General features: G+C 35.6%; 1 protein-coding gene across 10 annotated transcripts in view; it reads right to left on the reverse strand.

Annotated features, from left to right (window-relative positions):
• The window catches only part of ZNF385B (zinc finger protein 385B), a 170,031-nt gene that overhangs the window by 26,833 nt on the left and 121,001 nt on the right, over positions 1 to 22,197 (reverse strand). For 9 of the 10 annotated variants that reach the window (XM_054070076.1, XM_054070074.1, XM_054070077.1 and 6 more), the window contains one exon: positions 9,689 to 9,799. In XM_054070076.1, coding sequence (XP_053926051.1) covers positions 9,689 to 9,799 — 111 coding nt within the window. Of the gene's footprint in view, positions 1 to 9,688; positions 9,800 to 12,235; positions 12,255 to 22,197 lie in introns of those variants that run through there. The other variant, XM_054070082.1, reaches the window with a different exon arrangement.

The raw sequence follows: 22,197 nt of genomic DNA on the forward strand, positions 1-22,197 counted from the left end.
AAAAGTGAAGCTGAAAATTGAGGGATATATATATATACTTTCCATTCCGATACTTTTAACTTTAAATAATAGCAATTACAAGATTTTCCACTCAGGCATTCTCAAGTTGATGATGTCCCTTTAAATATTTGAACTCTGCGCATATGTGTGCTGTTGATAGGATCATATGCTGCCTGAAGCCAAAGCTATAACATAAGAGACATAAGTGCACTCAAGAGAAAGACTTAGTAAGTCAATTCAATGATAATAAGCCTTTCTGCTGATATTTGCAATAATAATGCCTGCAATATCAGTAGTGACCTACTACAGTCTTTGATTCCCTTCATTCAATCCTCACATAGTGTGCATGAGACCTGCTGAGAACAAACAAGTCCAGGCAGAATTAAAATTAAAATTTCACTAAACACAAGCAAAGCCTCATGGAAACAGTGAATGGACTGTAATGTTTTGTAAATATTACAACCTTTTTATCATCAAATTCATAGTTGTACATTATAAGGCCAAGGGGTATTGCTATGACCATATAAGTAGGGCTTCTGAAACCATCAGCCATTTCCAAAACTGTTTGAAGAGTTGTCAAGCTTTGATTTTAAGGTAGCTAGCGATGGAAAATGTACCTTCGGTAAATTACTACAAAGCTTCACTTTGTCAGTTAAGCACATACCATTTGTTACTACATTTGTCTAGTTTCAACTGCCAGTGTCTGGATTTGGTTAAACTTTTGGTTTTCAGGCTCCTTCAAATCATCTATTCTGTGAGTAGAAACACAAATACTCTTTTCAAACATGAAGTTAGAGGAACACTCTTTGAGGTACCGAAGTAATGTTTCCCAGCCACATAAGCACTTTTATCTAACCCTTTCCACACACCTGAAGTTCAGAGTTTGCTTATTATCCACTGTGGGATAAATATTTTGCCTTTTGGTAACTGAAATGCAATATCAACACTGTACTGTGTTCTGTGTTACAAAAACCAGTGGAATTTTCTGTAGTCTCAGTAAGCAAAAGAAAAAAGGATGGCTGTAGGAATCTGAAATTGGAACGCAAGTTCTGATTTTTACTGCTAATAATTATTCTGATTATTAATGTCCTGATCATTACTAACTCTTGTTTTATAAATTATTTGCACAAGTACCACATTACAAACATTTTTGCTCCAAGTCCCATTTAAAACTTGTTTCTGACATAAAAGTAGTAATACAGTTCAGGGCTTTATAACTTACACTGCTGAAGCACTAAACATCTCTTTGAAATAAGCCATGACATATAAAATTTTCATTTTTAGTTAAGGCAAGAAGCTGAACATTTACTTTCATTTGCTCTGGCAATCCAAAGGAAATTCAGTACACACAAGGTTTAAAAGTCACAACTTTAAAAGAAGGATAATTTACCAGTTTCAACATAAAACCCCAATAAAACATAAAATGAAATGAAGAGTAAATACCTGCAATATGCAATATTTTAAATAGATACTGAATGTACTTTTTGATCATCATTAATATTAACCAAGTATAACTAATTCAGGCAAATTCCATATCATCAAAACAATATTTGAGACTTAGAAAATAAAGACTTAGAAATATAAAGACTATAGAATATAAAGACTTAGAAAAAGACACAACAAAGGTATGTAACCTTAACAATCTCTCTGTACTCACGTACTGTGATGTTTTTTTAACTGCATAATTTATTCCAGTGTAAAAGCCTGCATTTACCGTAGGGATGAATCAATTATATAGCAAAAGAACTTATCTGTGTCACAATTAAAAATTTACTTTTTTATTTAAAAAAGATTAAGTTAAATGTATTGCTTATATAATCAAAATTAGATATCACCATTGAACTTCTATTATTATTATTATAATTTATAAATGAAATGCTTACTAGGTTAAGGAGGACACTTTTTGAAAAAGTGGAACAAGATAAAATTTCATACGAAAGGACTCTCTATCTAAAGAAAAACCTAATTTCTACTTGTTTCTAATACTACGGTCTACTGGCTTGACATATACACCTTGCAACGTTTTAAAAAGGAACCCCTCTACTTATTAGAAAAAAATAGAAAGTCAGGAACTAGCTAGTAAGATTTAATGAAAAGTAAAAGCTTTAAGCTGCAATATATGTGACATTAAACACCAGAAGGCAAAAAATGCCTTTGTACTGACAGGCCGCATTCCACAAAATTGTTTATGCATTTGCCAGGCATTATTTTTTTATCATCAGGATGCATATTTTAAGACACTAAACATACGTCTAAATCTTTAGAAAAGCATGGCTTAATGAAAAGCTTTATTTTGAATTCAGTTGCAAATAGTTAAGAATAACATTGACAGACAAATAAATATGCAATTTCCTCCCACTGTTTTTCAAATTTCTACACCTTAAAATGGTGGGAGGACATCCATCTTCTCTTTAAGCAATCTAGATTTTTAGTTCCATTCACAGTCTTTAAGCAGTTATTAAAAAACCCCAACCAATTAAAACTTATGATTTTTTGTTTAAGAAAGCCTTCTATGCTATAAAGATTAATGACTTGGTTGTAAGAAAGGTCAAAAATGTATTTCATTCAGACCCACAACAGATCAAAATGTTACATCTCACTTAAAAGTTAATTGCTACTTTCAACTCCAAATTATTAAGTTTGAAATCTAGGCATCAGGATGTTAAACTGTGAGACTACGTACAATTCGTTAGCCTTATATACTAGAATGCATCTAATAAAGCACGAACAATGCAAATCTTCACCTTCTGCATGTAAGCACGCTTTCTAAAACAAATGTGAATATCATTAGCACATTATAGTGCTTAAAATAACCTCAGTAGCTTTACACTGCACAAATTTAAATGTGCATGTATGTATAGATATGTATATAGAGAAAGACGTAGGTAACCATGAAATATTCAGATCATACAGATTCATTGATAGTGGTATTACCTTTAAGAAACCTTTGAAATTCAGGTAAGAGTGCACTACAAAGATACAGAAAATTATCCCCATCAGGAGCAATGACTGACGGTGTATTTGTAATCAGCAGTATTCATTTTGACAGTTCACAAGTGACTGAGTTTTAGAATCTCTTTGGTGTGTGAATGACTAATTAACTGAATTTATTACTACATAAAGAGATGAGATATTAACCCACCAGATCCCCTAAACGACAACCTCATGCAAGGTTTGACGAAGTCTAATGGTTCAGCGTGTATGCATGTCAGATCAAGATTTTCTTTTCAGGTTTTTTCAGACTTAAAATAGTAAGAGGTCTACCAAATGTTTGATCACATAGTTTACCTGCCAGAACCATATTGTAAGACTGTGCATATTTATGTGATGAAGCAAGAAGAATTTAAAATAGAATCATAGCTTTAATAAAAACTATATGAAGCAATAAATTAGGAAGCAGTGTTGAAAAATTCAGTTTTATCTCATTTGATATTAATAATAGATGTAATCGAATAAATCTGCAAAAGTGAAGAGTTCATACATTTATTACACCAAAGCTATGCATTCATTATTTTTTCAACTCTGTTTGCGTTGGATTTCTAAAACCTAATTGCTCCAAATAGTAAGGTAGATTACTATTGAAAATGTCACAGAAAATTAAAAAAGCTGTTAAGATTAGCCACGTCATAAGAATTCAATTAATGTTTTAAATATCTAAGCAAACTTAGTTAAAAGCTTTGTTAAATAGCTGTTATTTGAATAAAATTTCCAGCATGTTATAACTCTGTACTCTATAATCGTGCAATATTTCTGTCATGTTGGATCTAACAACTTCCATCATTCTTTCAGTTCTGTCTATAAAACAGTAAACTACCTTCACAAATTCCCGAGATTTATGCTTTTAATTACCTCCTATCTGCTTCACTACCCTCCAAACTCAAAGAATCAATATAAACAGTCTTATTTATAGGGAAAAAGTAAAACATTTGACAGAAGATGATGACAGCTCTGTAGATTTTTATTTGATACTATTGATTATTCTGTTTATTATCTTTTTGACAGCATGAGCGATTCATTCAAATTTGCAAAGTTAACATTCAGCAATACTTGCCTAAACTTCTAAAATTTGCCTTCTGGCTTTTTAAAAAGATGACCATTATCATCATATCCTTTTTATTATCTATAAATGCATTCAACAATAACATGACCTTCAGGATCTCTTAATGCCCAACTGTTACATCTGCTTTTTCTAATCTGCCTACAAAGTGTTTTTACTTGATGTCCAAGTCTTAGCAGGTGACGCCAAAAAGTACTACCAACATACAGTGATTACTCACAGAGCAACACACTGCGCAAACACAAGTTATTTCAATCAAATTATATCCTATCAACAATATGGTACCTGACAGGCTGCATTACAGCCAAAGACCTTTCTAGAAGAAACAATGTGCACAGGGATACTTCTTTCAGATGTGATCAACATACGACAGACTCTGTTTTCCAAAAAAAACACCAGCAAACAAAAAACCAAAACCCCATGTGGACCACCAGCACAATATGAGTTTGGAGTACAGAGAGGGAAGGAACTGGTTTAGCACTGACATTGCTGGGCCCAAGCTCCAAAACCTCTGTGGACTATCAATACCAATGAGGGAAGCTGCAGGAACATAACTGATGATTCGTAGATATTGAGAAAAAAACAGTTCTGAAGAAGCCAAGCAGATATCCTTGCAACTGCAACTCACTTAACTCTCCCGGCTGCAAGCTACAGTGTCAGATGCTACAATAGAATAAAATAGACACCTCAGGGATAGTCTGGCCAAAGATCTACAGTTGTCGGAGGGTCTCATTGCCACCCAGCAGCTGCCGGAGATGTTGCAGATTCATCTGGTGGCCAGAAGGAATGAGAAAGAATGTGCCAAGAGGAGGCAGAGAAGGAACCTATGAGGGACAGAAAACAGCCATTTTTGCCCTTGCCCTGTTACTAATGGATCCTCTTATGGGTATCATAAAGATCCAGCAAACTCACTCAAGCTGCTTTTTGTTTCTGCTATAATGTCTGTAATATAAATGATCAATATGAACAAACCAGACCTATGTAATTAATATGAAAACTCATTTACCAAAGCTTATCTATAATCCACATACACATGCCATGGGTTTGAAAGGAATCCCAAAATCCTCACAGACCAAAAAATATACAATTTTTCAAAGTCTAAGCCAGATCTTTCTCCACATGCCTTGCTTCCTCGTGGTGGAACATAGTTATGTCCTTTGCTCTGGTGGCCTTTAAGCAAGGGTAAAATCTGACTATCACAATCAGTTCCATGGAAAAGATTCTTCCTCTTCTGCTGCATGATCTCTGGTGGTAGTAAACATAACTGAGGTATTTCTCTTTTTTTTCTGAGCTAGATTATAACACAAGATCATAGCTTGAATTTACTGTCACACTAGTCATCATTGCGTTGGAACACATACTGTTTCATCATCATGTAAAATTAATAGATGAAAAGGTGTTAACAGATACCTAGATACAAAAATGGAAACACATTTATTCTTATATGCTAGAGCAAATCTAACTGTAACTATCAATGGATGTTGTTTGGTTTTTTTTACACAGTCTTCCATAACAGTATGTTCCTCTTCATAACAGAAAAAAAATTTTATGTAGGCTGGAATAAGTATCTCTATTCTGACTAATCAATCCCATCACCTATCAATCCTCATAGTGGTATTTTTAGCAATATGAGATTTCCAACTTAATTCAACAGCAATTGACTCCTAATATCTACCATCATTAAAAATCAGTTTAGGAAAAAGTCCTTTTCTCAATTCCCTCCCCACTCTTTTGCCATTTTATCTTCTCTGGAATTGGTAAGTGCTCTACTAACTTTACAGTTCTCTGGTATCATAATGTTGAGGTCAATTAATTTTCTCCCATTTCTTTTAATGCTTTTTCTCCTCACAAAATCCTACTCCCTACTTAGGAAAAAAAAAAAAAAAAAAAAGGAAAAGAAAAACAAAGAACAAAAAGTAGAGGAAAAAGAAAGGGAAATGAAAATAGAAGCAAACCTAATGAGTTGGGATTCAGTTCTAGAAACAGACATCCAGTATAGTTTAGGACGTTCAGGTGTCCTGCCTAACCCCCAGCTACAGCTCCTCTGCCAGGCTATGAGCCTGTTCTGGATATCCCAGATACTCAAATGACAAGACATTTAGGTTTAGGCATCTAATCTCCATCTAAGTACCAGCTACAGTATCTCAGCTAGATCATGCAAAAAAATGTTGTTGCAGCAACCTCAGTAACATTTTTATTAGGTCAATACTACTACTACAGATAAAATTCCAGTTCAAGGACCTCAACATTCAGGTTATTACAACAACTATAGTTTGGTGTTACTTCACAGATGACATATTTTTCTGTTTCTCAAGACTTTGGATTATCTCTTCTGTATTACAGTTTCTCCTGGAGTTGTCAGAGCTTGGAAAGGGGTGCTCAAACTATTAATGGCATAATTTATTAGCAGAAAAATACAATTTCCAAATTGACCAAGCTGCTGCTAATGAATTGTAGAAAAGGTTGGATAATGTTAAATGCCTCTGAGTACAAATCAAAATCCATCATTTTTTCTTAAAAGAGGATAAACAGATCAAGCTAAAACAAAACTAAATTTTGAGTTTCTATGTAATTCCACTCTTCATGTTGTACTTCAAAAATTGTTTTAAAAGTACGGCAGACCAGGAGATCCTGAAGAATTCAGTTCAGAATCAGCCTCTTCAAATTATGATATGGTAGAATAAAACCAGCATAATTCTAGCAATTTTTAGTTTTTGAAATACAGAAGTCATCACTTCAACGTTAGATATACTTATTCTCAAATTGGAGACAACCTGTTTTAAGATTTCCTTCCATTCCTCATATCAGACTTCTTCCTGTAGATAGCTGCAGATCTCTGCCCCTGAATCTAATCCCAGCATACTCTCACCAAAGCTAAACCCACAGACACACTAGCAGAAGAAAATTGAAATATCTGCAATTTACTGTATTAATTTAATGAGAGATTTGACAACTATAAATATATATATATATAGAGAGAGAGAGTAGTTTGAATTTTTTTGGTCTATTAATCCAGACCAGTGAGTGTCCACAGTGCGAAGAAAAGACTGCAGGCAAGGAAACTAATTTTCGTCTCACAGACGAATACCACTGGTCCATATGTTACTCGTGCAATAGGTAAAACACTACTGGAATAAGGTCAGAATCTTCAAACACCACACAACTGAAATTAATTTAGGATAACAAAAGTAAGAAAACTACTTAATAGCTTACTTCTGCCATTTCACTTTCATTTGCTTTATTTAGCTCAACAGAAGTTCAAAGGAAGAAAATGTCTATTGATAAAGAGCATGCCATGCTTTTAGAGCTAGAAGAAACTGTAACTGCGAAGTGGCAGTACTAAATCTTACTCTGCAATATGCTATGCTCAAGGTTTTGATGCAGGTTATCACAGTTTGATGCCACCTGAAAGGGTCTCAATGCATTCTTAGGATGTTACATGGTGGAACTCATTCACCGAAACATTCAACAGTTACAAGGTTCACAAATACCTAACTCCCTTTTCCCCAGTCCATAAACCCAGGATGGATTGTAAAAGACTTCTATGCTTCTTAAGCATCTTTTCATATTATAAAGGGATCGAAAAGAAAAACACAAGCACAGTGTCCAGGTTTTTATTTCTATGAAGGATCTTCAAACCATAGATCATCTTTTCAAGGAATAACTGCCAAAATAAAATATTTGCCTACATGAGCGTGTGCGTGTGTGCATAAGGGAACTCCACCAAGGGAGCTTAGTTGAAAGGCCATTGGCATTGTCTCAGTGAAATTATAACAACTCAGATTACGGGAGGTTGGTAGTAAGAATAATTTCTGAATAAAATAACATCTCACTCTCAGAAAAAAAAAAACCCAAAAAACAACAGTGGAACAAAAACTTAGATAAATAACCCTCAAGGTCAAATGACTGAATTTGGAGGGAAGATTTAAAATCTTATATAAGCTTCGCAGGAGAAGCTGAATAATTTGATGAAAGGCTAGATTGCTTTAAAAATAGAAAGTGCTATACTATGAAAACTCATCTTAGAAACATACCTGTATGATGTAGTTCACTCTTGTATGAAATATTTGTGAAACCGAAATTTATATTTAAGTATTTTCTAGTATTAATAACACTACTAGAATCTCAGCACATTCTAAAAACAAATTCCCAAATTTTTTTGAGTGTCCTGGTAAAGCAAACTGCCGTACAAATTAAGGAACCACATTATATTACTAACAGCAGCACAGCCATGATGCTTCATCCTTTCTTACAATCACCCATTGCAAAAGGATGATGATATTTTCTAGTAATTACAATGGAGCATATTGATCACTTTTAGGAAGAAAGGAGTACAATACCATATGAATACACCCTCTCCAGAAAAGGAAACAAGGCTACAATCTGCCATGCTTTTGTGATGCCACTATTGAAAGTAGAATACAATATGTACTTTTTGTTCTACTTTGTGAGTAAGTCTACATTGGAAAAATTGCATGCTTGGCAGATGTAGAGTGGTATCATTCCAGCTCCTTTTTTTGTTGGGACCTCAGCCTCAAGAGGAAAGGGGAAAGTAGGAACAGGCTGAGCTGCCTCCCTGGTGATGGAGTATGGTCCAGCTCAAAAGCAAGATTTGGATCCATGGAGCTCAGGGAAATTTTTAAAAACTATATTGTTTCACTGTTTTAATCAGTGAAAGTAGGTATCTAGACCAAGTATCAGAGCAGAAAGATTTTTTGACCTTAAATCCTAGAGTCTTAAACCTTGAAGAGGAAAGACAAGCAAACTACATTTGAAATAACTTTTGAAATCAGTTAACTAAGTAGACTAGTCAACTAAGTATACTAAGTAGTATAATATTAACACATTATTTACAGATTTGTTCTTACAGTTGCGATCCACAAAAAATCTGAGATTTTATTTTTTTAATCAGTGTAATGACATTAGTAAATAGTCTCCAAGAAAAAAAACCCATATTTTTGAATTTTGAAGGTCATAATTTTCAAAGACATAATATTCTTGAATTTCTTCAACTTTCAAGCTACTCAGGAAACACATTAATTGTACATATATATTTTAAATGTATCAGTGAACATACTCTTTTGCAATGCATTTTTTTTAATTGCACTTAGAAAACATTTTCCTTGAACCTTATCATATCAGAAAGATAATTAGAAGTAAATATTCATGTTTATTATAAATGAAAATTACTGTAAGAGTGGCTTCATTAAGAAATTGGAAGACATATCAGCAAAGATGTAGGAACAACAGGAAAAAGATATTTCTTCAGGAAAAAGAGAAGATATGAAATGGAGAACTCACAGGGAAGCTTCCCTGTCTGCCCCTCCACCTTTTTTTTTAAAAAAGATTCCTTTTTGCAGCACCTCTGAAGGTTACTGACTGTCAAATAGGACATCGTCAGTAGATGTGGAATTGGATATTGCACCAGACCCATTCAATAAAATCAAAGAGCAATGTACCTCTACAGACTTTCACCTCAGAGAGGACAAAATATCAGCCCAGCAGGCTGAGCAGAATGTAGGCAGAATTGGAATGATTATTTTTGGAAAAAGAAGTTTATAGTAATAAGACCTATTGTACCAGGAAAGGAAAAAAAAAAAAAAGAAAGGAATGAAAATAGCTAATACTCACATCAGAGTTAAAGCGAAGCTGGCAGACATTACAAGAAATAACTTGTTTCTTCTTTGGAGGAATGGACACTCCAAATGTATGGTTTATGACCGCTTTTTGCACAGGATCCATCTGGAGAACAAACAATAATAAATTTACAAGTTTTTATGGCAATATATAGTACAGAAGAAAAATAAAAAATAACACTCTCTGTTGGAAGCTTTTTCTTTTCTTTACCTTTTTTTTGACATAAGCAAGAGGAAACAAAATTTCAGCCCTTATAATAATTAGATTTCACAGAGGTTAGGGAATTCTTCATAAGCATGCTACAGCTTATGAATAAAAGGCAGCTCCATTGTTGCTGCCATACCTGGGCTACTAAACTGTTTCTCCTTCAACTCTGCACATCCTCTGCGCTGCTCACTATTGCATCTGAATTGCAAAAGGACCCCTACAAGCCTTCCCCGATCAGCTGCTGATCCAGTAGCCACGTTACAAGAAACCACTTTTGCCCCTTAACAAACACTACTTATTTTTCTGTTGAGTGATAGATATTAGCACTTATTTGGAAAATATTCTCTCCTGGAGACCTCTTTGTGAGAGGAGGTCCTTTGCAGACTCCATTAGAAACATCACTTGCTGGGAAAAAAGGTCGCAGTCCCCAAACATTTCAATAAAGATCTGATGAGCCCATGGGAAGGATGAATTTCAAAGAAGCATGCACCAGGAAATGGTACTGAAGTTACCACACTTCGGAAAACACTTTAACACTGTGAAAAGTGCGAGATAAGTGAAGCACTGAATATATTAATCCTAAATTTTCTTCACGATGAGGGTAGTGAGGCACTGGCACAGGTTGCCCAGGGAAGTTGTGGATGCCCCCTCCCTGGAAGTGCTCAAGGCCAGGTTGGATGGGACCTTTTGAGAAGCCTGTTCTGGTGAGAGGTGTCCCTGCCCACAGTAGGGGGCTTGGAAGTACATGATCTTTAAGGTCCCTTCGACGCCAAACTGTTTTATGATTCTATGACTCCAAATTTGACTGAACATTTTCAAGAACTAGGAAGTGATTACATCTTTGCTAATTACTAGGACTCCCATTGGTCATCAGTTTAGAATGCCCTCAAGATCACAAACAGCTCTGCTGTTAATACCTCAGGAGCCAGAGAATGGCACTGGATGTTAAGGAAAAATTTTATAACTGCTACTACAACAAGGCCTCAATTAAGCAAAATACGTAATTTTTCCTGATATGGCATAGATATAGATCAAAAATAATTTCCTGCTCAAAAAGATTCAAACATATGTTTCTAACTCATATAAAACAGAATACGTCTCTCTGATAGCACTGCTGACCCTGCTCGGAAGAGGAGGTTGGACCAGATGACCTCTGAGGTGCCTTTCAACCTGCATCAACCTATGAGCATCTGTGCATGTGTGGTCCTCAATCCTTACTTAAGATGAGAAATGGATTCAGAAGAGGAGAAAGCAAAAACTGTTGGTCAGCAAGAAAAGATAAGTGCTCATTTCTCAACCATGTCTTTAAACTAGCACAAGAGAAAATAGTTCAATTTGCTATAAAGTTATATTTTTCTGAAACTTGCTTTACAGTCACAGTGACGGGTTTGTTTTCTTTTCCTTTACAGTACTATTTAAAGACACCCAACCTAGCTATTTAATCTTGGATGGTACACATCACACATTTGATTACAAATTACAAATTGAATTACAAAAGGGAGAGAGAAAAGTTGAAGTTACTGATTCATTAGTTAAAGAATTATAACAGTAAATTAGCTGCTCCAAGAAATTCTGAACCTAAGGATAAAGACTGTAATTTTCCCTTAGAACAGATTTTCTCCACATATATGCACATGCACAAATACTCAAATTCAAGAAAAACACATTCCATCATACCAAAGATGACATTCTCCTGTAGTCTATTACCTAACATTAAACACTCCACAAATTTTTTTTACTTCAGCTACATAGGTTTCTTGCTACATACCTTCTAAGCCAAATGCATGTTTTGCAAATGTCATTGCTAGCAAATTTTCTGGAGATATGATGCAAGTTTTATTAACTTTTCCCATTAAATACTGTGTTGCATTGCCATGGGGGTATCATATGAAGACAATTACAGAAGTAAAAACACCTTGTCTAGAAAGAACTACTGAATTATTAAATGACACTAGTGTTGCTACAATTAATGTGATTAAGTCTAAAAAAGACCCTAAAATAAATATCCTTACTTCCCATTCCCTCTGTTTCTAGAATATAGTGACAGTCCAAAGTTCAAATGCTTATAAATATACAAAAAAATCCATTTCTGACTTGTACCATTTGTTGCATCACACTGCATAATATAACACAATTATACATAAAGATTAGAAGCTTTTTAGCATCTATTTTATAATAGATACATCAGTCAATATATTAATACATTTATAATATATATTAAGATATATTATCAGGGAATAGGTGTTTTTTTTCTTCTTAAATGAAAAACTTTCAACTTAACTATTAATTGTTAGATCAGGTAGTCTAGAACAAAAGAGTAATGCTGAAAAGTACCTCAACCATTTGAAGTGTCTGAGACTGATGAAAAGAAACACCAAAAATATCCACTAGCATCTGCAGTCCCGTTTAAAAAAATAAAAAGGTAAAAAGAAGCAAAGATCAATGATTCCTCTGTGCATTCCAGATAACAATCCACAGCACTAGCATTAGGCAAAACCGTACAACACAAACTATACACAAAGTCCCAGTTTCAAATAGATGTAGCAGCACAAGGACAAACTCTCACAAATAAAACAGCTCACACCGACTCCAGAAAGTACCACTCAGGATCCCCAGGAGAATGGTTAATGATTCCTCCCAAACCGGAGCCCTGCGTGTAGTCTGGTCACGATTAGAATTCAAGAAGTGTAGCATTAACAATTAATAGGTTTTAAATATATCAGAAACTGGGGTGGATTACAGCATACTGGAAAAATAGAATAGTATCTCTCTGTTAGAAGATTAATGCTGCAGGGTAAACTGATCTCAGATCACAACACAAAATTATCCTCTTCATTGCAGGGAGTGATGAGTGAGTAGGAGAGTAATTTGTTGAGGTATATATTAGGAAATGACGCGGCATACTTTGCCCAGTGGGGAACACTGGTATTTAAAAACCAGTTCCATGAAACGAAATAAAAACAGAAGCTAACAGCTACCATAAATGCAAATAAAAATCTGCACTATGCTGTTTATGCTATGGGAAGAATTAATAAAGGGATTTCACAGTGCTCTGGTAGAGCCATAGCTAAGTTTAACAACCTTTTAGTCTTGCTCTCCTATCTCAATTGTTTCAATAAAGAGTTAAATATAAAAAAGCCTTTCCAATAAAGTAGGAGATACTATATTTTTGCAACAAGACTCCTTAAAACCACCTGAGCTATCAAAGTGAGCAAAGATTAACAGAATCTGGACAGGTTTCAGCAGTAATTTATTACTAATTCTTCCATTTCCTGATTTCAGAATATGCAAACATGAGAAATACTCTACAATCACTGAGAATGGCAATAATGACTTTCAAAGCACTTAGAAAATGCAAATATAGCAACAAATAATCCAGATGCACAGAAGAACTGCTGAACTCTACTGAAGTTCCACCCAGCCTATTGTTTTATCCCCCAAAACAATCTTATGTAGCTATCAAGAGAACAGCAGCAGCACAAACATATAAGGTATTTCTCCCAATTATTTTCTCAAGTTCCATATATTTCTCTTGCAAGAAATTTTCCAGAGCTAGGTGTTTTCTGTGTGTTTGGTAAAACCCAGTTACTTTCTCTTGCATAGTCACCCCCTGAACTGATGTAAAACATTAACCCCACTCTTTGCAGTGAGGCCCAATGCCTACAATCTGCTGTGTCAAGAAACTTTTATTTTTGTTTAGATGTAGCTCCATGTGACCCAACTTTCTAACAGCTATACCAGATCCCAAATTATCTCTGTGTTGCTTGGTCATTCAGTGCATGGAAACTATGCCAATTCCTTTGAGGATTCTCGCAGCCCTTCTCTATTCTCCAATTTCACAAATTCAATCAAATATTTTGAAGACATGGACAGAAACCATACACAATACTCAGGGTGGATCAGTTCTAAGCTGATGTTTCAACAGAATCTCTATTATAAACCTGAGATATCACTCCCAAGTGTTAATGTCCAATTCATAGCACATTCCTTCCTACACAAAGTTTTCTTAGTGTGTGCATCACTCTACATTTATCAACATGGAAACCCAACCATTTATTGTCTGGCTTCTCGGTCTCATTAAGGCCTTTCACAAAGTTTTGGTCTCCCTTTGTCCTGTCTGCCTTGGAGAGCTTTACTGTCACCAATCTTCCTCAGCTCACTTACCTCACAAGTATCTTTTTGGCATGAAACAATCCTCTTATGCCAATTTAGTTTTGTTAGAAATCTATGCCAATTTAGTTTTGTTAGAAATCTTTGCCAATGGGTTCTGTGAAAATCCTGGTTAGTAATTCAAAATACATCAATTAAAACATCCTTATTCACATGTATTTTACAAACAGGTCTGTAAAGAGGGAGTTGTCTTTAAAAAGGAATTATATTGACAGTTTACAGGCATTTTACAGTATGACTTGTCCTCTTACACTATTCTTATTAAGGTTTCTATCAATTAATCTGGAAAAAAATATGCTACACAAACCCTTGCATTCCTCATGGAACAGGTTTTAAAAACTTGCATCCCATTTTCCACCTTTCAGTACTCGGGTCCAAAAGCAGTTTTACATTGTTACATGTAATGGTTAGTAATTAAAAAAATTCACCATTGAATTATCTTATCGCTCTTGCTGTCAGAAACTCTCCCTGCCCTGCTCTATGTCATGGTACCACGGATTCTTCTGATGCCCTTTTGGAACTCTACCAGACTACTAAGAGATATCAAAGTAGGTGTAGGAAGGAGAAAAAAAAAAATGAGCAGGTGCATCAGGAGAACACCTTTTGTGAAACTGAAGTTATGGTTATTTTAAAAGATCTCTTTACACTTAGGCAGTACAAACACCAATTTGTGAGCCTCAGAAGTAAACTGCATTGATACTGTTAAGGGGTAAGTTGCTGCGAACAGAAAGGTTAGGTATCATTGCTAAGCCTTTTGTTTAAATGAGGCGACATTACGTTATAAGAAAAGCTGCTTTTTGTGATGTTGGAAATCCAGAATATTTGTTTTAGTTTTTGCTTAGGTACAGTCTCTAGTTTAAAAGCTTGGATAAACCCAGACACTGCTATTTCCATATAATGATCTAATTTCTAAGCTTTCATTCTCTTCATGATCTACTAAGCAAGTGTCATACACGCTATAGCTACTACTCCAGCAAAATCTACATCCAAAAGCTCTGTTTTCTCCTAACAGCAGCATTACCTTAAATCTGAGCAAGGCTTAAAACTGAGACTAGGAATTTGTGCTCTCTCATCATGATGTAACTCTTGGGTCAAATTTAGAGTTGTTTGTTGGACAAGCATTTGTAAACAGAATATTAGTAAATGGGTATAAGAGATTTATCTGAATATGACTTAACCGCTGGGCATTAAGCAGCTTTTGAACAAACCATTGAGAGTGGCCCTACAGCACACTGTGTTGTTTTGCTCTGATAAAGCAAAATTTTAAACTGTATTGTAGAACAAACTGATAATAATCCAATCCTTCCCTCAGGCAATCAAAGGAAGAAAACAGTGGTATATAAAAATTATCAATGCAGGAGCAGCATCTAAACTATATTCTGGGATTTTTTTTAACCATTGGACAACACTTCTTCCTATTATTATTATTATTATTATTATTATTATTGTAGGTAAACAATAACAATCAGAATTTTTCAACGCCCCCCCTAGAACGTGAACTCCTCCTGTGTTTGAGCTCCAGTTGTCAGGAAAGCTGAGCACACTGCCACTGCAGAGAATGATCATATGCTGAAGCTTATCATAAATTCTGTCATGCATATACACCCTCCTACTGTAACTATACTGATGCCTAAAAGAGTGACAGATTTGAATATACATACTCAACAGAGCACATATTTAAAATGCCCAGCATAAAATCAAAGATGTTAACATGCAATACTTGGCACATTTGGCCAAGGCAAACTACTAAGAATCCGTTCCCTCCACATTTGTGCTGATTTTATCCCAACAGACAACGTATTTCTCATTTGGCTAATGCTACGTGTAACTTACTGTTCAAATCAATGCTGTACGGTTATACATGTCCTTGCTTATTTTGTGTCACCAAAAGCACCTGAGTCAGATCTACCAATCGTGCTCTATCTGAAAAGAAGTTATAGTGGGGTGGGGGTTGGTTTCTTTCCCCCCATAACAACCGATAGGACAAGAGGAAATGGCCTCGGGTTGTGCCAGGTAAGGCTTAGACTGGATATCAGGAGAAACTTATTCACTTGAAAGGGTTATCAAGCACTTGAGCAGACTGCCCAGGGAAGTGGTTGAGTCCGATCCCTGGAGGTATTTAAAAGATGTGTAGAAGTGGGACATTGTTTAGAGGTGAACTTGGTAGTGCTAGGTTGATGGTTAGATGCAATGATCTTAAAGGTCTTTTCCTATCTAAACAATTCTATGATGAGTACAACTTCCATTTCTTGTGGGAATGCTGTCAATGCTCCTTGCGTATTGGCCCTCCTTGACTAGCACAGTGTGTTCCCTCAGAGAAGTACTTCTGTACCGTGAGCCTGCAGGTCTCTAAACACCACCTCCCCACACCTCTACCCCTATGTTCTTCACAACATTTTGAGGTTTGAAAAACCAGGCAGATGCAGATGTCCAATAACTAAGCCAGGGGAGTATTTCTGTCAGATTCTCAGCAGCTGATCCAGACACTTGTGTGAATGTTTAACTAAAATAGAATAATTAACTTACAATATTATAGAATGTTTTTACCATAATCCTGTGGTCCAACTGAAGGTTGCTTTAATCGCATTTTGTTGTTTAACAGTCTCCCTTACTGCACTTACATATAGCACATTTGTACAGAGCATGAAATTTGGATCACATTGAAGTTACTCCCAACCATACTCAGCTTGCAACAAATCCCTTTTTAAAAAAAAAAAAAAATAAAATTGATCTGAGTAGATGTCTTTCCCCAAGTGCAGGGAGACATAAGCATCCACTAAGAAAGAGATGACAGGGACTAATATCTTTCTTCCCTTCCACGTGGTTCCCCAAATACGATAACAACATTGTACACTGAAGGCAAAGCTCTCTGAATGTAGCTTTTCACTGTGTTTGTCTCTCCCTTTCTTCAAAAGTTTGGCACCAAGCTCCAGTTTCCCCGAGGAAAACCATTGCTGTGATAGCTGCGACCTCCACACACTACTTACTACTAGTCAGTGAAATCAGCCTGGAGGCATTTTAAAACAAAACAAAAGTCTTACTATAATTGACTTGCTGACATGCCAGACACTAGAGTTATCCATGAAGAGCTGTTGAAATAATAGTGAGTATTTAAAAAATAAAAATGGAAAGAGACAACTTTGGAGTTTGTAATTCTACTTCATTTTCAGTAGAAGACAACTAAAGGTCACCCAGAGCCTGGAACAACCTTTTATATCTTAAAAGATATGAAATCATAATAAATTCTGCTTCCTCATTTTTCTTTTAGGGATAAGGTTCGGTTAATTTTATTTTTGAAAATTCCACACTATTTCCATTATGAGTTGCAGAGCTGGAGTCAGGAGACCGATTTTCTGCATTGTGCCACTAACAGTTAGGCTCCCCTCCCTACTTTTTTATGTCCAGTCCTATGGCATAATGCACACTTGGTGTGCTACCATCTTGTAAATTCCCCTTTTAAAGTACAGCTTGCATGGAAAAATGAAGACAGGGATGGTTCTCTCTACATGTCTGTATTTGCAATCATACAGAATAGCAAAATTGATGTCTGCAGCAATTTACAGACTTGTTTTAAGGCAGAAGGAACCATTACATCTGATTTCCTGAAAAAATGCATGACACAATTTCATGCACTGGAGAGTTTCAGTCCTTCCTGCTACGAACTGTGATAATTTGTGATCAAACAGAGCCTAAATTTTTTGGGGAAAAAAATCCAACATCTGATTTAAATTTCCAACTAAGATAATTTTATAACATTGGGGATGTAATATTAATGATCAACTACTCCCACATTTAAAAGCCACATCTCACCACTGCTGTTACAAACCACTCAATCTAGTTGTGATTCACTATTAAAGGTCATCCTAATCTCAGATACTTTCTGAATGTGTAGGCACTTGTACACTGCAATCAGATCAGCCCTTAACCTTCTCTTTGATAAATAGTTCCTTAAGCCTCCCTCTATAAAAGCCTCGTTTAATTCAGTAGATTTTGAGTTTCTCTGACTCCTTTTCAGATTTTCAATATGCCACTGAAGTATAGGTACTAGAAGTAAAAAACCTAGTATGCTTAAAAACACTTACTCTTTACCTAATCTATTAAATCATCTTTCTTTTAAACAGAAATGCATTAATCTTCTTGCCTCCACATGAACTTGGGAAGCAGAACCCTAAATCTTTGCTGACGTGCCCATTTACCCTTCTTGTGTGCTAACACAAATAATCTCACCGTCACACATCCTTCTCTGTCTTAGGATATGTTCTGACCAAGTCCAGTGACAGAGAGCCATCTGAAAGAGCATCAAACTGGGAATCCTACGTTTGATCAGAGACTGCTTTCAATAGGGTTTTCACTAATTTGCAAGACACTGTCAGACTAACCTCAGGAGCCAAGGGTGAATCCCAGTCTTATGAGAATTTTATTTCTCCTAAACCAGTCTAAAATATTGGTTTAGACCAACATAAGCAAAAGGAAAAACATCCTATGCTGAAAATAAATCAGGGATTTTATGATCTTTTGGTTTTTTTCCCTCTCTCATCTTTGCATTCCTCTGGCTTAAACCAAGGTACTGGGATTCTAAAAAGAAAACCAAACCACAGGTAACCTATCTCTCTATTCTCCTGTTTTCTCCCCATATAATGTGATATGATTAAGCACAGAGATCAAAATAAAATTGAGAAAACATCTTTTAATTATTTTTTCCTATTATTTTTCAGTGCTAGGAATATTTCCCTTCCTTCCCTTCATCCATGGATATATGTGTTGCACGTTAAAAATAAACACTATTAGGAGAGCTTTAGAAAAAGTGTTCTAAAACTTAAACTTCATTGCTATTATAGATATTGTTTCAAAAAAGACTACTAAAACGGAACATTTGCTTTCTGTAGAAAGATCTAACCCAAAGAAAGAAAGAATCGGTGAGACATGACAGCAAGAAAAATCTAAATCTGGTCTCAGTTTACTATAAGGCTTATTCTCATGTGAAAATATAGATACATAAAAGGAGTTTGTAATGTGAACAACAACAGATTTAACCCTTAGAGCAGAAAAATGTCAACTTTTCTGCTCCAGACAATACTGGAGACTTTTGAAGTAGAAATCAACAGAAATCTGTTGAAATGTCTTGAGACAAAAGAGAATCCTCCCATGCAAATACAGGAGGAGGAATAAAAGCAAATATATGAGGTTTAATGCTTTATATATACTAAAATGAACCAGCTTTAAGTAATCAGCATCTTTTCTGATCCATCCAGATTACTCCTCTACCATACTACAAAACTCTTTAAGACGAATTTATAGGACCATGACAGACCAAACGTGAGAAAGTACAAAGTCAAGTATGAAACCAGTGGTTAAACTAACACTCAAGGGATACAATGATTTCCCTTCCCTTTGTGGCTCTGCGGGCTCTGAAGTTTAACTGTACATGAGTCACTTCACCTGAGCCTTACATTATTCTCTTGTAAAATGGGGATAAAAATATTTACAACCTCACAAAAAGGCTTAAAGGTCTAAATAACATGTTTACAGCCATCAAAATCATCAGAGAGCAGATGCTACGTAACCACTATTTATTATTAAGGCTGTTGTTATCCAGAACACTCTCTGTGTTCAGCTAAACAAAAAAAAAAGTACCAAAAACATGTTGCCTTCAGATCCAGCAAACAAAAAAAAAATACTGTAGTCTGAGTCTTGATGAAATCAAAGCAATAACATATCCTAAGAACAATTCTTGGTGTACTACCTATTTCCACCTGAAAGTAAAATAATATGAATAGGTAAAATAATATGAAAAACTACCTTTCAGTGGAATTCTGTCAAACAACACAAGCCTAAGAACTTGTAGAAAAGCAGCTTAGATAATATTTGAGGTAAGCAAGATACTTGATTTGCTTTAATCTTTAAGATGATCTTTAGGTATGACCCTGTGCTTCTTGAGGGTCTGTTAGAAGTTTGGCTGGCAGTTTTCTTGCTCTGCGCCTGCTCCAGAACACTACCACCATATAAAAATGAATAGTATTCCATTAGGTATATTTGAATTTCCTCTGCAGCTCTGAACTGTGCAAAAAGAGGGGAAGGACAAATTCAAGGCCTTGGTGAATTCTGTGAAAAGGAAAGAATAAAGACACAGGAAGCCTAGCTTTCTAAAATGAGTTAAATGAGTTACCTTTCACTTGCAAAAAAAATAATAATAATTTAAAAAGATATATTATACACATATATACATTTGAACACAAGTGTATAAAAAGTCTGAGTGTAAATAAGAAGCACATCAGAACTCAGAATTGCATGAGCATGTTAGTTGACAGCTGTCATCATCTTGTCAGTAAAGAAGGAGTAATAGGCTGTCATAAAATTGACTGTATCCAGATTAAAAGACCCCTAGCTAGATTCACATTCATAAAGAAAGAGTACAACAGGAATTAATTCTTAACTACATTCTTCTAATTTATTAATTATTGCAGGAATTCTGAGTTTCACATGAAACGATGTGACAAAGGCCTAAGAGGGCAGGAAGGCTGCCATGTACAGCCAGGATGCAGCAAAATCAGCCAGTTTTGTATTCACCAGACACATGGAGAAATTAGATTTCTCTAAAGTAGTTCAAGCATTTTGCTTACGACAAGTCTCATAACAAGAAACTATCAAAACTTTCAACAACATTGTGGTGCAACACATGTACAACTGCTTGCTTTGAGATGAGACATATTCCTCAAAGTGTATTTGTAAAGCATCCTTCAATGGTCTGACGTCTAAAATATTTATGGCGAACAATCCTCTCCCTTTAACCAGTTTCCTTGTGTCATGAACACACTACTTAATTGAGAAGAAAGCAATTCAAGAAAGATAAAGGCTTCTTAGCTTTTCCCTATGCTGACTAGTGAAAGAAATAAATACTATTGAAGTGTCAGAGAGGCTAGCTCAAATCTTTCTGTAAGGACAGAGATGAAACATATAGCCAAAAAACAGATTTTCTGGGAGACTCAGCAGATGGTAGGATTTGTATCTCTTTACAGAATTAGGATGACGACCTAATTACTTCTATGCACAAAACTGGAAGCAGTGCAGCAACTTAGGAACCACTTTTCAGAATCACATCATAAGCACTGAGCTCCTGTAAAGCTGTAGGGAAAGGCTGCTGCTCCTGGCTACTTCTGTTTCTCACCAATGCACATCAGTGGACTTTCTCCTTAGAAAGAGGATTTCCTATCTGGCTGCTGATCTGAGAACTGAGAGCTCATCCATCCAGTTCTTGTCAGAAAAAAAAACCAAACCCACAAGGTAACAGGAAATTTTGAACCATCATTAATATTTGAAGAGGTTCTCCATTAAAGCTAGTCTGTATTATTTTAAGTAAGATTTTTTTTTCTTGACAATAACATGTATTAAAGACTAGAAACAAGTCAGGAATGCGTTTTATTTAGGCTCACCTATTTAACAAAGAGTTGCTCTGTAAAGAGATTCCTGATAGGAACTAGGGAACCTGCATCTTTATGTTAAAATACCACAAACACTTAAAAGTTGTCAAAATGTGAATGACAATCTCTTGCTTTTGGCAACATTTTTTTATCCCTATTCAGCTCTGTGTATCTATCTTATCAGGTGTTTGCTGGAAGCTCATTTTTCTTTTTAAAGTTTCAGCAGAAATGGCACAAATAGTTTGTGGGGAAAATACACCACCTTAAGTAAGTCATTTTCAGGGCCTCCAAAGGCTGAAAAAAGTTTTTTTCCAAAAACTGCAACCACAGTTGAAAGAGGTCTCTACTGGTTTGCATCAAAGCCATAAAAAGACAAGGAGAAACTCCTGGCTTCGTACAAAAAGCCTAAGGACAGAAAGAAAAGGGAAACTGAAAAGAGGAAGACATGGAGGGGAAAGGAACTCTGCAGCCAGCTGCTGTGAGAGGAGAAGAGTCAGAGGACAAAGCAAAGATTAGCCTTGGAGCAGAGGTCTGTGTTGCCAGAATTTCAGCTTTATTATGTGGTTCCTGAAGATCTGCTTTTCTCACCTGTAAATATCCAGGAAAACACCTATTATTCTCTTCTATTCCCTCTACAGAAAGGTAACAGGCTGATTCCTCGTGTTATAGTTTGGGTGATTCTGGACATGATTCAGAAACCATGAACTA

The sequence above is a fragment of the Cuculus canorus genome, chromosome 6 (assembly GCF_017976375.1).
Source record: "Cuculus canorus isolate bCucCan1 chromosome 6, bCucCan1.pri, whole genome shotgun sequence".
NCBI classification, from domain to species: Eukaryota; Metazoa; Chordata; class Aves; order Cuculiformes; family Cuculidae; genus Cuculus; species Cuculus canorus.